Below are 17,882 nucleotides of genomic sequence, written 5' to 3'. Positions count from 1 at the left end.
TAACAGAGCCTTTGAATATTAAGAAAGTAAATGCAGTGGCCAGAATCCCCAAGTTTAGAAACAAGGTGTTAGTGTTTTTAGTCTTCAGTACTGGAAGGAATCTGCGAAATCTGTAAATGTGAAATGCTGTGGTTTCCCTATGTTAAAGCAAGGATGGGGTTCTTGAGAGTTTATAAAGATGTCAGTCTTTTGAGGAAAACAAATATTCTTTGGCATATTCATTAATGGGAGAAAAGGGAAAAATATGGCCTAATTTTTATTTTACAGATGAGGAGACTGTGGCTCAGAAAGAGAAGTGGCTTCTCAAGGATCACACTGAGTCAGACCTGGGAGCTGGACCCCGGCCATGCTCCTTGGCACAGTGCCTCTCCTTACTCCGGGAGCTCATACCCTACTGCAACAGGCATGATGTAAGCGTGGCATCAGATGATGTTCACAAATCTATTCATCATACTGAAGTACTGGCCGGGGATAAGAGGATTGGGTCTTTGGGATCTAGACAGGATTTTAAGGACATCTTAGTGATCTGAGCTCTCCCTTAGATACAAGTTTCCTTGAGAGACAAATTGGGTGAAATCCTTTTTTTTGGAGTTTAAACAGGGTGTAGGAAATCACTTATTAAGGTTATTGTCATGGGGATTCGAATCACTGAAGTCTTTTCCAACCTGATTCTTCGGTTACTAACTGCCTTTCAGGGCCTATGTGGCCAGAAAGCATAGGGAGGAAGGAAACATTCTGTTTCGGTGTCTGCTTTGAGTCATGTACGGTGTTATGCATTTCACAGATGTTAATTCACTTAATCTTCACTACAAGCTTTCTTGGTAGGTGTTATACTCAGTCTACCTCAGGAGCTCGTACGAGTTAGGTAACATGCTCCTAGCCATGCAGAAAATAGGTGGCACAACTAACACTGTGTGACACCATCTCTCATCTCCAGATGAGTGGGCAGATGAGGATCACACATTTGTTCTCCGAGCTCTCCCAGGGTAGGTAACCCCCTGCACTATGCAGTGAGTGTTCAGAGCAGGTAACTCCCATTATTCCCCCTGGCCTAACAGCTAGGGATGAAGCTGCGGTGCAGGCGGGGACCCCCCTACTAGGAGAAAGGCATTTAGGTTAGCACCTTTTCACAAAGGCTCCAGTTAACGCGCTTTGCAGAACAGGCAGATTCTCATTGAATGATGAGGGCAATCTGCTTCTGAAATTCCCAGTTTCATAGCTGACCCTGGAAGAAGAGACACGGGATTCAGCTTTGAAACAAGCTTGGAAACTGATGATAGGAGCTGGTTTGGGAAGAAAGAGGCTAGAATGACAGGATCTTAGGGAGGCAGACAGCATCTAAACTCAAGTAGTTTGCGGTGCTGAAAGTCAGCAAGACCATTTTACTAAATACTTTATTTTTTAAAAGCAGTTTCTAATTTACAGCACAGTTGAAAGGAAGGTATAGTGAGATGTTCCACAGATAGCAAGATCATTTGATGTTCTTGGGTGAATGGCCATTTCCGTCAGGGTCCAGCCAATTTTTGGTGCCTTGGAGCATAAGCCAGCATCCCCTTGAGGAAGGGGGTATGTGCTAAAGGCAGACTTCAGGGATGTCATCCTATCCCCATGTCCCTGCCTTTTAAAAGAGGAACGCTCCTCCTGTCCTGCTGTTACCACTCGCACTAAGCATGTTCCCCATGTTCACACTGCACCCATGACTGTACATTTTTGCATCCTGAAAAGTTGTGGCCCTGGGGATGAAAAGCTCACCCATCAGCTGTGGCCTGCCTGAGGCAAGTCAGTTGGCTGCCTACCGTGGACACGTGGTGTTTTTGAAGATCTATCTCTAACCTCCAGCAGAAAACTCACGTGGGTGAACGGAAGGCAGGAGCCAGTTCCCATCAGTACCCGTGGTTGTGTCCCGGGCCCCCAGCATGTGGGTGCACCCCTTTCGTCTAGGCTTGGTCAGGTCTTGCAGAGTGGGGCTCTACTGAGATTCAAAGGCATTAGCTGTTTGTTAAATGAACTCATCCCTGGCACATAGCAGATGTTCAGAGCACGGTTGAATCAAAAGGGAAAGGGAAAAGAGTAACTTGAGACGGTTTATGTTTCACAGGAGTGCTGTGTGAACTTCAAATTCTCAGAACTCTGGGCATGTCGGGTCTGTCCACAGGGCCCAAAGTCTTCACTCCATTATGAGCACGGCGCAGACAAGCCAAGGTCAGTGACAGCTCCTGGTTCTTCACTTCATCGGGCAGCCTCAGCGAAGCTTAAATGCCTGCCATGGGTGCCGCTGCCAGTTGAGGCCTGCTCAGTTCCTGACACTTGGCTTTGGGCTCTGAGCTGTTGAGGTGGCTCCAAGAAGTGTCCCTCGTCAGAGGTCAAGTCAAATGGCCTCCTAGAGCGCCCATGCATCTGGGGTCTAAGCATCTCCACATTGTCTTTGTTCCCTTCCAGGCTTGTATCTTCAGGGGCCCACTGTGGAGAAAAGACAGAAAAGGTACCTGGTGGAACAGACCCTTCTTATCCCTTCCAATCCCCCAACAGCAGCTCCCATCCCAGTTCTCATGGTCCAGGCACACACAAGGACACACGGGTAAGGGCGGGGTAAGCAGGCCTGTGATCCTAGGACCCGTCAGGGCAAGCATAGCTTTAAATAAAGGAATTAATGGACAACCACCCTGAACAGACCAGCCCCACCCACTCATCACCCTCTTTTCCTTGTCACCAAGGCCTTCTCTAGTGAGACTGAGTCATATTTTCTTTATTCTAAGAATTCCCACTTCCATGCCTAACTCATTCCTAGAACAGACCAGGCAAACACAACCCATTCTTTATGGTTCAGGTGAGTACTTTTCCAGGAAGCCTACCCTGACTGCTTACGTACATTGAGCTCTCACCCCCTTCTATTTGTACTGCCTGTACCGCTCATTTGTAGCTGAGCATGGACAGTCCCGCCCTGTTGCCCGGCTTCTCTCTTGCCCTCTCAGGCAGATGATGAGCTCCTTAAGAACAGGGCACTTGTCTGTCGTCTGTCCTTGCCCATGCCCCCACCCCCATGGCAGTTCCTCTAAACTTGAGGTCAGCAGACTTGCCAAAAACAAGCATTTAAAACCTAAAGCAGAGTGGTTACTGCTAGTGAATACATCATTGCTCTCAGACAAACAGGAGAAATTGAAATTTGTGGGAATAGGTTAAAGGTTAAAAAGAGAGGTTAGCACGCACACTGGTGCAGCTCTTTGCAAAGCCCTCCTATTGCTCTAGTGTGATGGACAAGAGAGAGAAGCTCATACACGACCAAAGAGAAGGGAGTCCCCACTGTGATTCTAGCCATAGAGGCGAAGGGGGGTTGGGCTCAAGTCTTCTTTCTGCCACTAACCTGTCCTCTCTTCTCTGGGCCTTGGTTTCTCCGTGTGTGAGTGGGGATGTTGGATGGGTAACTAGGTAACATGATCTCTTTTCTTTCTGAGTTTCTATGACTGATGATTCTGAGTCATAGGTCATGTTTGACAGCATCAAAAGACCCAGAAAACAACAGGCAAAGGCCACACAGACTCCATCAGCCACAGGCCAGATGACCTATCTGGGCAAGAAAATAGAATCAGGTGTGGACACGTGCACCAAGAAAAATGCTCCACCAGATACTCAAATTTGATCTGAATCGATTCTTCCAGTCCTTGGAGGTTCAGGACAAGGTCTTCAAGGCTCCCTGAGCCAGGCAGAGCCTATATTGTGCCAGCTGTAAAACACAAATTATGGCTTTGTTTTGGATAGAAGGAAACAGCCCAACTCAATGAGAGTTACTGGTAATAACTGAACCAAGTTCTACTACTCGGTGACTGAAAACAGCATCATGTTAGAAAGACCACCTCATCCCTACTAACGCTGTGGGTCAGGGACTAAGCTGATTTGTTTGGTGCAGCTCAGCCCCCAGCACCTGTCTGGGGCTGCACCAGCCACTGCCAGTGCTCACTTCTCATTTACTTGTGGCAGCAGATTTGGGGACACATCTCTATACACATTCCTTTCTGACCTTATCAGAGATCCACATACAAGAGCTTCCCAGCCCCAGCCTCTGTGGCCCAGTCGCCCTGTTGTTGAAGTCGGAGCCTGTTTTCTGAGGATGAACAGTGTGCTTTCTGACGAATGCTGTTATTCAGGCGAGGCCCGCACTCCAGATCCGATTTCTGAGTGTGTTCTGGACCAACCTCCACCAGAAGGGCCCAGGGTGCTCCTTCAAAGGGCTGATGTGGGTGACCCACCCTAGACTTTATCTGTGGGCTGAGACCTACAGTTTGGCTCTGATGCTTCAGAACCACGGCTCCAATTCTTGCTCTACCTGATGACTCAGCTTCCGGCAAACAGAAACGGCCCACCGCTTGGATCAAGTGAACTCTCTGAAGTGGGCTACGCCTTCAAAAGCATTTTAAATCTCTTTCTTCTGATTCTCCAGAATAATACGTTTTAAAACTTCATTTTAAGTAATAAGAACATGGCTGTCATCCAGGCGTAAAGAGAATTTGAGCAGAAGATGGTCCACTGTCTTCTCAGAAACAGTCCTGCGAGACGGCAGACACAGGTGGTTATTAGAAGCCGATTGCTCATGCACCACTCGGGGGCCAGGGTGGCCGGGAGACAGCAGCAGCTGCCCCAGGCCTTGGAGTGAGTGCCTCAACACTGCCACCGCTCCCGGCACCACCGTCATTAGCAACCTTCGGTCATTCTTCTTGCCGATAGACCTATTTTCTTTTCTTTTCTTTTTTTTTTTGATAGACCTATTTTCTAAACCACGTTTCTTCCTTGAGTTACACATCTTTTCTGGGTCCCCACTAGATGGTCTGGACAGAGCAGGAAGGACTCCGAACGGAGAGAACCAGGAAAAGCCCTTGTGCAAGACTTGCCTCTCATTTTCACACTTTTTTGCCCCTAAAGGAATCTGGCGTGGTTCCCAGCTATCCAAGGGGGGTGGCTAGCAAAAACAGGAACTAAAATTAAGCCACAGGAAGTCCCTCCTGGAATAGAGAGCTCAACTGTCCATACCTGCTCCGAGTTTAGGGTTTCCCAATACTAGTGCTGTAGAATAAAAAGGCAGAAGAGTGTATGCTAGGTTTTGCCACCATTACAGAGCAGAGCAGAACTGAGCCCCTGGCCCTGGCTGCTCAGTGGGCCAGGAGGTGGACCCTCTGATGGTCTGAGAGCAGAGATAAAGCAGGCAGAACAGTAGCCGCTACTCGCAGCGACTGTCGAGTTCAGTGATCAATAGGATAACTGCAATCATTACGAAGGCTGCAGGTTCTTGGAAAAATTATGACCCATACAGATTTTAAAATTACCATTATTAGAAATTACTATCACCAGGTGTAATAATAATAATAAATCTTCCATTTATTAACCACATGGCAGAGGTGAGTCAACTCAAAACCACAAAACTAAGACAGAGAGATGCAAATAAAATCTCCACCTTCAAAGTATAGGGTATTTGCTACAGCCAAGATTCATTTTTACTCAACCTTTACTGCACGGTTGGTTCCACTCCAAGCCTCAAATATGCCTGAGTCAGTTCTTGAAGGGCGGCTCTGCAGTTGGCTCTCGTCCTCCGGCACCGCATGCAGTGCCTGGGAGACGTGTTCCGACAGGGCTCTGCATCTGCAAGTGTCAGTTTTATTGCCCTGTGAAGGTCTATTAGGTTGAGCAGCTGCCAGTCTGGAAGGTCCGCAGGATTCGGCATTACTGTCACATTAAAACCAAGCCTCGCCTGTTCAATTATTTTATATTTCCATTTAAGACAACTTTTGAATGATAAGAGTTTCTACTGTAAACAAAAGAATAACCTCATGAACACCCTGGACACACCCTGTTTTATTTGCTCTGGCTCCTTGATTTTTTAATTGCCTGAACTACTTTAAATTCCTCTGTAAATACTTCAGTATGTATCTTACTGATAAGGACATTTTAAAAATTGTAAGCACAATGCCATTTTTATACCTAACAAAATCAGTAATAATTCATAGCATTTGTATTTTAAGGACATCCTGATTGGAGGGGTATAAGCTGAAAAAGAGAAGATTAATTGGAGAAGACATGAAATGACTAAAAATGATGGTTCCATACACATTGCACAAGACAGACATGCCAATGACAACACAGGGGTTCAAGAACTTAAGTAACTCCCACAGATAAATACGGGCATTCAGGCAAAACTGAAATGGTTTCCTGCGGTCGCTGCAGTGGGTGGGTGTTTTGTTCATTAACAAAATTACTAAATGCTATGTGTATACTGGAATGTGACCTGAAACAGAATAAGAATATTAATGGAAAACTGGCAAAATTTAAATAAAATTTGTAGTTTAGTTAGTAGTAATGTACTAACATTAATTTCTTAGTTTTGACCAATGTAACATGGTTTTGTAAGGTGTTAACATTAGGGAAAATGGTAAAAGTACACAGGAACTCTCTGTACTACCTTTGCAACTTTTCTGTAAATCTAAAATTATTTCAAAATGAAAAAGTTTATTTAAAGCTGAGCAAACAAACAAATAAAGAATCTTGAAATTCTCCCCAGCTGGGTTGAAACAAAACCTCAAAACTTCTTTCCAAATCTGTAGCATCACAAGCAATCTAAAATTTAACAAGAGTGCCCTCTAGTGGAGATATTAGTCACAGCTTCTTTTTTACATTTTTAAACCACTGATAGTGTGCCTGAGCGTAATTAACCCTAATCTTTGTAACTGAGGTCTCTCCCCACTCCTCTAAAGTAAAAATAAATAAAATTGTATAATCTTTTCTTCATTTCAACAGCAAAATGTGCTTAGTTTTGTAAAGAAGTTTTTTTTCAAAAGAACTAAAGATTGCCCATAATTTTATGTCCAAAAGAGCCTCTATGAAGTTATTCAATAGCCTTCAAAAACACACACACACACCAAACCGTGCAAAAGGCTGTCCCTCCTTAACATGTAATGAGTATTTCCACATATCCTTAAAGAGGACCAAAATTCCATCACGTTGGTGAACCACAGCAGAGTACTTGACCTCCATTCACCTCCTTTCTGTAAGCACACTTCCTCGTGCTTCAGAAACCAGGAGGTATCCTGTAGCCCTGTCCTCAGCCCTTGGACCTTCTCCTTTGTTCCTGAAGACTTTGAGGTGTGTCTTACCCACTGAAAGAACAGTTCCTTTCCAGGCTTCCACTTCAGACCACGGGAGCTGGATGTGCCTCACGGATCATTTGTCCAGCTTCCGCCTCTTACCCTTGGGGAGAAGCCACTTCCCCGACACTGGAGAGGTGCGATGTTGCTGCACGCAGCACCAATTACAAAGGATTTTTTGTTTCTTCTGATTACAAAGTTTTAAGACTGGTCAGAGACACACCAGCCATAGCTCTCTCTTAATTTTACTCAGCAGATTTCCTTTTAACCTGGTACCTTACAGGCCTTTAAACATGTGATCACAGTCCTGGCTGGGTAACTCAGTTGGTTAGAACATCATCCTGATATGCCAAGGTTTCAGGTTCGATTCCCAGTCAGGCCACATACAACAATCAACCAAGGAATGCACAAGTAAGTGGAACTACAAATTGATGTTTCTCTTTCTCCCTCCTTTCCTGTCTCTCTTTCTCTAAAATCAATAAATAAAATTTTAAAAACGTTCCACCAGTATGCTTCACAGTTTCATCCTTTTCATTTTTCTCCAACTGGCACAATATTTTAGTCAGTGAGTTAAGGAGTTCTTTGACACTTACTTTGTATCAAGCACCATGTTCCAACTCTCACTCTCTCTTTCCCCCTCTCTAACCACCCAAACTTCCCACGCTGCTTTCTTCCCAGGCCGCTGCGGGGAAAATGGGATGTGAGACGAGAACACGCGTCACAGAGTGTGAAGGGCCGTGTGGAAGGCCCAGTGAGAACTTGATCAGCAAGAGGGAAGTTCTGACCCACGGGGGCTGGTTTCCTTTATGAAGATGACACGCAGTTTCACTTCGCGCCCATCTGAAGGCTGCGGTGAAAGTGCCAAGACGGAGGAGCCCTGTGCATTCGAAAGGTGGGCAGCAGCGTGAGAAGCAGCGCCTCCAGCTCCAGTCCCAAGGAGATACAAAGGCCATTTTAGGCTGATAAATCCCAGCACCACCAGAGGGAAGGGTTGGCAACCTGGGCTCCTGTCCCTCATTTTCTTTTTTGTTTTTTTCCTCACTTTTTGAAACGAATTTTCCCTAGTTTTTAAGATATAGTTGGTGCATCACATTGTGGGTTCCTAAATTTCTGGAAGAAATTTTGCCGCTGAAATGCTGCTCAGAAAAGCTAAACAGGAAGTCTAGGGCAGGGCCAGAAGTGCGAATAATCCAGTTTGATTCAGGAGCAGGGCTGCCAGACAAAACACAGGGTGCCCAGTGAAATCTGAACTTCAGATCACAAATAATGTTTTCAAAGTTCACTGGATGTCCTCTATTTTTGCCTGTTAAATGTAGCACCTGTACTCTGGAATGCAGGGAAGTCTTCCTGGAGGAAGCAGGATTTAGCTAGTGCTTTGAAGGGCGGGAAGAGAAGACGGAAATAAGCAACCCAGAGAAGAGAAAGCTGGCCAGATGTGCAAGGAAAACCTGGGGAACTGGCCCAGTGCCAGATGACTAAATGTCCTGGGGGTCAGGACAAAGGGTCCAGACTTCAACTGGAAGCAGGAAGGAGCCACAGAAGGTCTTACAGCAGGGAGGCCACGGGGTCAAGTGCTGGGAAGCTCCTGGGTGGACACCAATAAAGGAGAAACGGAGGCGGGACCTCAGTCAGGAGAACCTGCACTGGTTCAAGTGGGAATAGTAAGGCTCTTCCCTGGTTCGGGGAAGTGGGCCTGGACATTCTTCTAGAGACCGAGGAGGCCAGAGGTCCCAGAGTGGCATCTGGCCAGACCCAGCGGCTTGAGCTCCTTTACTGTAAGTCTGGGCCCTGGTTGGTGTGGCTCAGTGGATCAAGCACCCGCCTGTGAACCAAAAGGTCACTGGTTTGATTCCTGGTCAGGCACATTCCTGGGTTGTGGACCAGGTCCCCAGTTAGGGGTGTGCGAGGGACAATGGAGTGGTGTTCTTTTCCTTCCCTTCCCCTCTCTCTAAAAATAAACAAATCAAATCTTTAAAAGGTAAACAAGTTTGGCAGGAGGCTGACCCTTCTGTCTTTTTTCTGAAAAAAAAAAAAAAAAAAAAAAAAAGACTATTTTTAGAGAGAGGGGAAGGGAGGAAGAGGGGATTAGCACCCTTGATGTGAGAGAGAAACATCGATCACTGCCTCCCCTCTGTGCCCCAACCAGGGAGCAAACCAGTGACCTTTTGCTTTGTGGGACGATGCCCAACCAACTGAGCCACACCCATCAGGGCCCTTCTGTTTTCTTGCTGGAAGCCTTTCTACTGTTAAGAATCAACTAGTGCAATTAATTTCATCCTACTTCTTTCAACAATGCCCTTTGACACTTAGGGTCACGTTACTAAGTGGGACCTTAAAGATCGTCCAGTCCAAAGTTGGCGTTTCACAATGAACATTTATGGGACCAGTGCTCTACTGCATTCAAGCTCCTTCATTCACATCCTGGCCTTGGAGGGGTCTCACCAACCTCCCTGAACTCTCTGTCTGCACTTGCAGAACAGGTCCAGCAAAGTGAGCAGGTGGTGCCCAGTTCTACAGCTAAAAGAGCCGAGTGAGTAGCGAAGCCCACTTCCAGCCCGGTTTCCAATGCACGACAGGTATCGCCTTTGGGAGTCTTGCAAAGCCCCACCAGCACCCCCATTTGACCCTCGTAGTCACTCTGTAATATAGGCAGAGAAGGTCTCGTGATTCCCATTTACCGAGGGAGAAGCAGAGTCAAGAGACAATCCCCCGCATCCACGTTCTTCGCCCCCAGGGGAGCCCGCTGGCTGCCCCACCCTTTCAGGGTGTGCGTCTTCCTCTCTCGTGGCAGGTGGTGCCACCCTCCCTGGGAGGAAACTCATCAGCAGAGAAGCCACATCCTCAACCTCGTTTCTAGCCTTTGGTACCTATTTAATGTTCTGGCCTCTTTCTGCTTACTTATGTGTATTTTCTTCTAACATGAGCACTTTAAAAAAATCTTCACCCAAGGATATGTTTATTGATTTTAGAATAAGAGGAAGGGAGAGAGAGAGAGAGAGAGAGAAACACTGACTGGTTGCCTCATGAGCACCCTGACCAGGGATCAAACCCGCAACCTAAGTATGGGGACCAAACCTGCAACCTTTTGGTGCAAGGGATGATGCTGCGACCGAGCCACCTGGCCAGGCAGCCCTGGGGCTGTGACACGAGCACTTTCATAGTCTGTGCATGTGCACGTGTGTATATTTGCTTATTCCTTAAAAGAATGATATGGCTTTAAAAGTGGCAAATGTCCAAAGGAAACCGTCTTGGTCTGCTGGAAGCAGGGTTTGGAGAGGGAACAAGCAGTCCCAGTTGTCAAGAGCCTTGGGCACAGGGGCACAGAGTCAGCAGGACACATGGATCCAGGACTTGACCTTCTTGCGGACAGGGCACTCCCACCCCCCACACACAACGGCACCAGCTCCAGTCACAGCCATTCTCCACCATGCCAACTCTGTTCCAATGACAGAAAGAGCCTCCTTGCAGAATTCCTACGAAGCTTCCTATGCCAGCTCTACGGCATTGCTAGGAAGCACAGAGGGAAGAATAACTATGTCCGATTTTGTTGCAAAGTTCCACTTAACCTCTTCTTGCATCCCAGAGACTAAAAAATAAAATAAAACAAAAGCTTTCAAAGGCAACGGAACAGTATCAGTGCTGGGGGAAAGTGAACCCTGCACTCACAAAGCAGGTGCTGCAGCCCCAGGAAGTGACATGGCCACTCCCCATAGCCCTGCTTCCTCTGGGCCTCGGCCCCACCTGCAGACCATGGACAGATGCGTCACCTGCACTCAACATCTACCCACTGTGCTCTCCGGATGGCTGTGCCAGGGGCGGGGCCACCGTGTGCAGAAGGGGCGAGTGAGCGAACACAGGCACGAGTGCACTGACGGGCTCTGCGGAGTGTGCCGCCCCCTTGTGGAGATGCCTGGAAACTCGCACAGCCCGAGCGGATGGCCGGAGGCTCCAACGCATTCATCCGGTGGGTGCCCTGACCAGCCCAGCAGCTGGACACTGGTGGAAAGGTGAAAATACTCAAGGTCTCCCTCCACATGAGCCTCCACGGCCTGATCTCCCGTTCTGCCATCACTGGAATTACTTGTGATTCCCAGTGTTTTATTCTGTTTATTAGATACAGTGACCCTGGGGAACCCAGGCAAAGCACAGGTGAGTGGCAAGAGCCCTGGGGAGAGTCGGCTTTCTCGCCTGTGAGAAGGGACTGATGGTACTAAACCTGGTCCTGCATACCACCTGGGGCCGAGTTCCTGCTGAGGCAGGGGATCCCAGTGGTTACAACAGGGGCGCCAGAGCCAGGCAGAGCTGGGCTCAAATCCCAGGTCTGCCAATCAAATCATCATCATCATCATCATCATCGTGGGTGGGGGGGCAGGGTAAGTTACTTAAACTCAGTGCCCAGTCCTCTCTTCTGGAAAACAAGGATCACAAAGGTACTTGCCTTGGGGTTAAGAGGCTTACACCACACAGTGCCTGTAAAGTAGGGAACGTGCAGTACCCGGCTCCTGGCGCACACACTCACGGTTAGACACACACCGAGTCCCGTTATTCGTGGATTTTGAAACACTTCGTGAGCTCGTGTGCAGTGGGTGTGGTGTGTTGCCGAGGCAGCGCTGTTCTCCACCTCCCCCGACACGGCAGGAAGGAGGGATGCAAAACAGGCGATGTGTGTCCTGAGCACATGGACACGAAACCACCTGACAGCTAAGTCACAAGATCATAACGAACCACAGAAAAGCAGAAGCGGACACTCAGGTGGTGGAGGGCACGGAAGCCCACCCCAGTAGCTCCAGGGGAGACAGCGTGGGTGGGGGCATCCCAAGAGACTCGGAAAGAGCCCGAGGTGTCTCAGCCCGATGCCAAAAATGTTTAAACTGTGAAATCCTGGGAGAGAGACATCACAAGCCAGGCGGGTAAGGACCCTGACTGATCCACGGGACCCAGTCCCTTTGGAATGTGGCCTGGATGAGCCAGGCGAGGATCGGACTCCCGGCTGTGACCGCCTGGCCAAGCACCTCCCGCCCTGGGGGGGGGGTATTGGGCCCGCCCTTTAGTCCTTGGGCATTTTTCTTTCAACGCCCCCCCACTCAGAAAACGTCTGAATGCGTGTCTAGACAGACAGGTCAGGTGCCACGTTGCACTCCTCTGCTAACAGTGAGTACTCCTCTGCGTACTCACGTTCAGCTGCAAAGAAGCCAGGATCTTTAAGGAATACTGTCCCCAAACAGGAAAGGCTGTCAAGCTTGCACAGTCCCTCCACTGGCTGACAGTCACTGGTGGGCGGGCACATGAATTTATTTGAATTTTCTTTACATTTTCCAAACTTTCCACAGTAAGTATGTACTGCTTTTAAGAACAGAAAATACAGATTACCAGAGGCCCAGGAGATCACGCGCTTGACAAAGGCTTTGCGGGTGCTGCTCGCACACTCAACTATTTGTATCGGGAGCTTTGGGAGCCTGGCCCCGCTAGCGTCCGTGCTCAGGGAGCTCCCAGGGGCTGCGGGGCAGGGCCCCAGGCTGTGCCCTTCAGTGTGTGTGTGCCGTGGGCCATGAGGCGGGCCGTGCCGAGGGCTGGGGCGGGCTGGGCTGTGGCGGCTGTGCTTGTAAAACGTAGCCCTTTTAGCGTGGGCAGAAGCACTCATTCCCACTTGCCTAATTTAAGAGCGAGACCTTGTCCCCTGGGGATTTACATAGTTAGAGAAATTGTCTGAAAGAGAGAGCAACTAGAGTAGAGGAAGAATGAGGAATGCAAAACAGAGAAATGGCCCAGACCAGCCACAAAGACAAATGTCCGAATGGTTCAAGGTCACTGTCCGATCTCTACCTTAATGGAGGGTGGACGACAAAAATCGCCCTTGTTTCCAACGAGCTAACGTCGCCCCCACCTGTGATCTCCCGAGGCCCGCCCGGACGGGCTCACTGGACTAACCATCCCCTCTCATCCCGGAGCCTCCCCATCCGGCCGGTTGTTTGCCATGCGGTCTCAGGTCACTGCCTGAACGGCTGGCTCCCGGCTGCCCAGCCATGTGCCTTGGGCAGATGCACCCACGAGACAAACAACACTGAGCAACAGGGGGATACGCGGGCCCCCATGGCCCTTAGTCTGGTGTGGAGCTCCTCACTCAAAACCGGGCTCACGATGACCAGCTGTGTTCCCAGATCGAGGGATAAAGGAAAACAAAGGCTGCCCAAGTGCTGCACCTCAAAGCTCGTGCAAGCCCGGTGGCGAGGCGGCCCCTCCAGCTCACTGGCTACGAGCAAACAGTGGAAACTGGGTGTGAAAGTGGAGTCTACTCCGGGCGCCCCAGGGAAGCAGCCGTAATCTCTGGTGTGTGTGTGTGGGGGGGGTAGTTCCACACAGCAGGTGGCATCTGCGTGGGATTCTGACACACGGAGACCGGGCCAGAGAAAACCCCAGGCAGAAAGGCCCAGAGGCTGGGCACAGGGTACAGACCACAGCCAAGGTGGACACCTGGGTCAGGGCGGGCAGGCATCGAGGCTGGGGCAGGTGTGGAAGGTCCGGAACCTCTCACTAAGGAATCTGGACTTTATCCACAGATCAATGATGCTGAGTCTTTCCGACTTCAGGGCCCACTATGAGTTCACTAAATTTGGGGGACCTACTTAGGATGGGTACTGGATTATTTTGCCAAATAAGGCCATTAAAACCAAAACAGAAAGCACCAACTGCCACATATTGTTATCACTTCATAAAAGGGCATTTTAACACCTAAAAGTAGAACCCAGACCCAGACAGAAGGACAGCCTCCTGCTGACACCCTCCCGCCGAGAGCGCCTGTGCCCCATGCCACCCTGGTCCCCATTTTCTGACCCAGGGACACTTCCTGGTAAACAAGGCTGGAGGCTACAGCTGTGGGACCGAGGGGCAGCACAGCTCAGACCTGAGGCTTCCCCAGTTTGTGGTACCCAAGATGTGACACAATTTGTTCACAGATCCGAAAACCAAAACGAGGTAAAGTTTATGAAAGCACCGGCTTGCCTGACCCCAAGCGTGACCCTAATGGTACCATTGGGTGCCGCTGGAGCTACTGGGGGTCCCTGGGGGTGGGGAACGCTTCCATGGCCACGTGCGTTTGGGAAACACCGAGTCCCTCTCAAAGTTTATTATTCATGCATTTATTTCTGTAAACGAATGTGCAAGTGACCCCCGAGGTCGCGTGGCGCCACGCAGCGTCCCCCTGACTAATCTGACCGAGGAAAGCCCTCCTCAGCACTGGCAGCGCGGGAAACTCCTCAGGTGGGCGTCAGCAGAGGCTTGCTCAGCATTTAGCAGGTGTGAGGTGAGCGTGGGTGGATTTGCACCGCAGCGCACGCACCCAGGAGGCACTGGCAGGGGTGAGGAAGGACGCCCATGCCCCCGCGGGCAGGCAACAGCGTGTACCTCAAGGTCGGAGTTGATGGAAGGGACCTCGGAGGAGCTGCTGGAGGACACGCGGGCCCGGATGACTCGAACGGGAGGGTACGAGGGGGGTTCCTGCAGGGACGCAGCTTCCAAGCACATCTGTCCATCCCCCGGCAGCCTGGTGGCGCTGCAGCCTGTCTGCAAGGTATTGTGGGAAGGGGGGACATTAATGGACTTCTTTATTTTTGATCCGTCAAAGCCCTCACGTACTCCAGTATTCAAAAGGCAGAAAAGAGTGTGGAGTGCAATGCCTCTCTCCCCAGCCATCCCGGGGGGCCTCGGTTCCTGTGCACCCTTCCTGCCAGGCAGCCTTGCACATGCAGTCAAGTGCAGACATGTCATTCTCTAACACATGGTGCTGTGCTCAACACTCATGCATCTTCCTCTTTTCTTCTCACTTAGTGTGTCTCAGAGAGTACTTTTTTCCAGACTTTTTTTTGGTAGCATTGTATAGGTGTGCGCAATCTACTTACCTAGCCCCCTACTGATGGACTTGAAGGTATTTCCAGTCTTGCTTTTACAATCACCACTGACTGCAGTAAATTACATCGTGCACCCAAAACTTCAGGGTATTTATAAATGGTGAATTCCTAGAAGTAGAACTGCTGGCTCAGAGGGTATGTGCCTCTGTAATGCAGACAGCTGTCGCCGACAATGTGCTCCAGAGAGGCCTCACCAACTCACACCCACCAGGAGCAGAAAGTTAGCTGACAAGGTTTAAGGGAGCTTCTACCTCTATCTACCGATCATCCATCTATGTTTTATCTATGACCTGTCAGCTGTCTATTAATCTACCACCTATCTTTCTATCACTTATCAGCTATCTTTATTTTCTTTGTATCTATCATCTTTTTTATCTGTATTCTATCTGTCATCTGCCTCTTAATACCCATTATCTATTTATCTATCTATCTATCTGTCTGTCTATCTATCTATCTTTTGGAAGACAGGGCCCACGAGAGTTGGGGAAGTGTTTCCCCAAACATACTGGAAGCGGTGAGGGCTAAGGTTTCAGAGCCAGGCAGTCATTCCACTGATACAGTGCAGGGGAAAAAAACTGCCTTCTGGACCCACGCCCTTGACCAATTAACCATGTGACCTTGGCAAGAAATTAATCCTCCTCAAGTCACCAGTTCCTAATCTACAAGAGGGGCTAGTAATCCCTGTGGTGCCTCCTTTGAAGCAGTGTTACAGGGCTCAGGCGTACACATCCTGGATGCATAAGAATGCCCACTCATACTGGGCCCCGGCGTGAGCCTGACTGCAGGGTGACTGGCGGACGACTCCTGAGTGACTGCAGATCCTTGTGAGAGTCCCCTGGACAAGAGACAAAGTCCCCAAAGGAGACAGAGGCAGTGTTCCGGGTGGCCCCTGGGCGGGGTGTGCAAAGTGGGGGGAGCAAAAGCCTCCCAGGCAACAACGGATTCTATAGAAACCTCCAGGCCTGACCACACTTGAGTCAACAGGGAACCGGAGTTTTCAATCGCTCTAATCCTTTGTTCCCAGTGCCCCACAGCCCTGGGCCCCCAGCTCAGCCTGAACCCAGCTGTGTCTCTTGGAAAATCCCTCCTGAGGACTAGTGTTCTGGAGGGGACTCTGGGAAGCCGCCTGTGCTCTGGCTGCCCACTTCCAGGGCTGTCCGAACAGAACACGGATCAACACATGTGGCAGCAGGGCACCCCCTCACCACCACCCTGCCCGTCGGGAGAGTCCCCCCTAAAATTGCTAACGGCACTGAGAGTATGTTCTCTCCGTAAAAGCTCAGGTCCTAGAACAGACAGGCTTAGTTTAAAACCTGTATGTGTGATTTCCTAACTACAGGATTTGGGCAAGTGACTCAGTCCTCTCTGTGTCTCAATTTAAAATAATAATAAAATTATTACTAATAAATAATAACAATAGAAATAATAGTATCCATCTCCTAGGTTATTAGGAAAATGTGTGTTAATGGTCATTTAAAAAACTGATCATTTCTCAAGTGCTTACTTGGTGTCGGCCATTACATCAAGGGCACAGACTCAGGTAGAGACAAATCTGAATCCTGGTTCCGGCACTGACAAACTGTGTGACCTTGAGCAAGTTGCTGAACCTCTCTGTGCCCTATTTTCCTCATCTGTAAAAACAAGGGCGATACCTCAGGGGCTGGCTGGGAGGATTAAATGAGTTAATCTATGCAAAGCACTCGGACCAGCGCTCTGAGCCCTATGACCAATACAGTCAGAATCATGGAGCCACTGGCTGTTACTGTTCACTCAGAGCCTGGCAAGAATTCAGCCCTACAGCCCAGGGAAGTGGCTTCCTGCCCAGAGCAGCTGGGCTCAGAGTCCCTGCAGGGAGCTATCTCAGACACCTGTCGCCCTCTGGTGGACACAGAGAGAAGAGGCTGAGTGCAAGTATTTGCTCAAAAATGTACTAGGTCGCAGTGGGCAAACACAAGGCCTGTGGGCCAAACCCGGCCCTCCACCTTGTTTTATCCAGCCTGGCACCTTGTTTCCACCGGGCAGCAGTGCTGAGCCCTCGCTTCACTGTTAAGGAGTAGTTACATTTACACAGTCCTAAAATCACATTCGGCCCTTCGAAGGCAACTGTGAGGCCGATGTGGCCCCCGGTGAAGATGAGTTTGACACCCCTGCACTAGCTGGTCTCAGTGGGAGAGAGCCCAGGAGGAACACATTCTCCTCTCAAGAAGCCTGTTCCCCAGCAGGAATCTACTCAAGACTCAGGTTCCGCAAGGGTTACAGTAAATGCATTTTTGCACTAGTATTTTTCAGAAGTTCCATAATGTTAAAATGTCTTGTGCCAAGATTTGGCCAGAGGCTGCCAGGGCCCCCTGTCACCCACCCTCCCACCCTCCCAGGGGAGGAAGCATTTAACAGCTGAAGTGGCCTCTTAATTGAGCAAGTAAGTGGCCTCTTAACCTCACTTATAGTGCCTACGGGTTATTCGCACCCACTTTCCACGGAAGAACAACAGAGTTAAACTCTGTCTTAGCCCAAATCCTCTGATTGTCAGGATGGCCTGTGGGCAGCACGGTGGGGCCAGCGACCCCTGAACTCCGTGCCCCACACACCCCTCTCCAGAGACCCTGTGGCGCACACACCAGGGGCGAGGCAAACAACACAGAAGGAGACAAAGCTTATAGCCCAGCAGGGAACGGACAACAAACAAAAGTCCAAGATTGCGGGAAGTGTGCTTTGCAGAGCATTTAAAATACAGGAGGGTGACGGACATGGAGACTGCCTTCGAATGAGTAGCCAGGGAAGGCCTTTGGAGAAAGCGACATTTGGATTGAAGACTGAAAGACAAGAAAAGGCAGCTGCGTGAAAAATAAAA

At 49.4% G+C, this 17,882-nt stretch overlaps 1 protein-coding gene across 4 annotated transcripts in view; it reads right to left on the bottom strand.

Moving 5' to 3' along the window:
- Positions 1–1,362: 1,362 nt before the first annotated feature.
- The window catches only part of TMEM44 (transmembrane protein 44), a 30,040-nt gene continuing 13,520 nt past the window's right edge, over positions 1,363–17,882 (bottom strand). For 2 of the 4 annotated variants that reach the window (XM_037153415.2, XM_053667253.1), the window contains 2 exons: positions 14,529–14,687; positions 1,363–2,460 (listed from right to left, as the gene is read on the bottom strand). In XM_037153415.2, the coding sequence (XP_037009310.2) occupies positions 2,230–2,460; positions 14,529–14,687 (390 nt within the window). In that variant the 3' untranslated portion in view covers positions 1,363–2,229. Of the gene's footprint in view, positions 2,461–14,262; positions 14,688–17,882 lie in introns of those variants that run through there. The other 2 variants (XM_037153417.2, XM_037153416.2) reach the window with 2 other exon arrangements.

This window comes from Artibeus jamaicensis, unplaced genomic scaffold (genome assembly GCF_021234435.1).
Source record: "Artibeus jamaicensis isolate MK-2021 breed Jamaican fruit bat unplaced genomic scaffold, CSHL_Jam_final contig_466, whole genome shotgun sequence".
Classification (NCBI taxonomy): domain Eukaryota; kingdom Metazoa; phylum Chordata; class Mammalia; order Chiroptera; family Phyllostomidae; genus Artibeus; species Artibeus jamaicensis.
The sequence above is the reverse complement of the archived record's forward strand: the minus strand, read 5'-3'. Positions and strand labels throughout refer to the sequence as shown.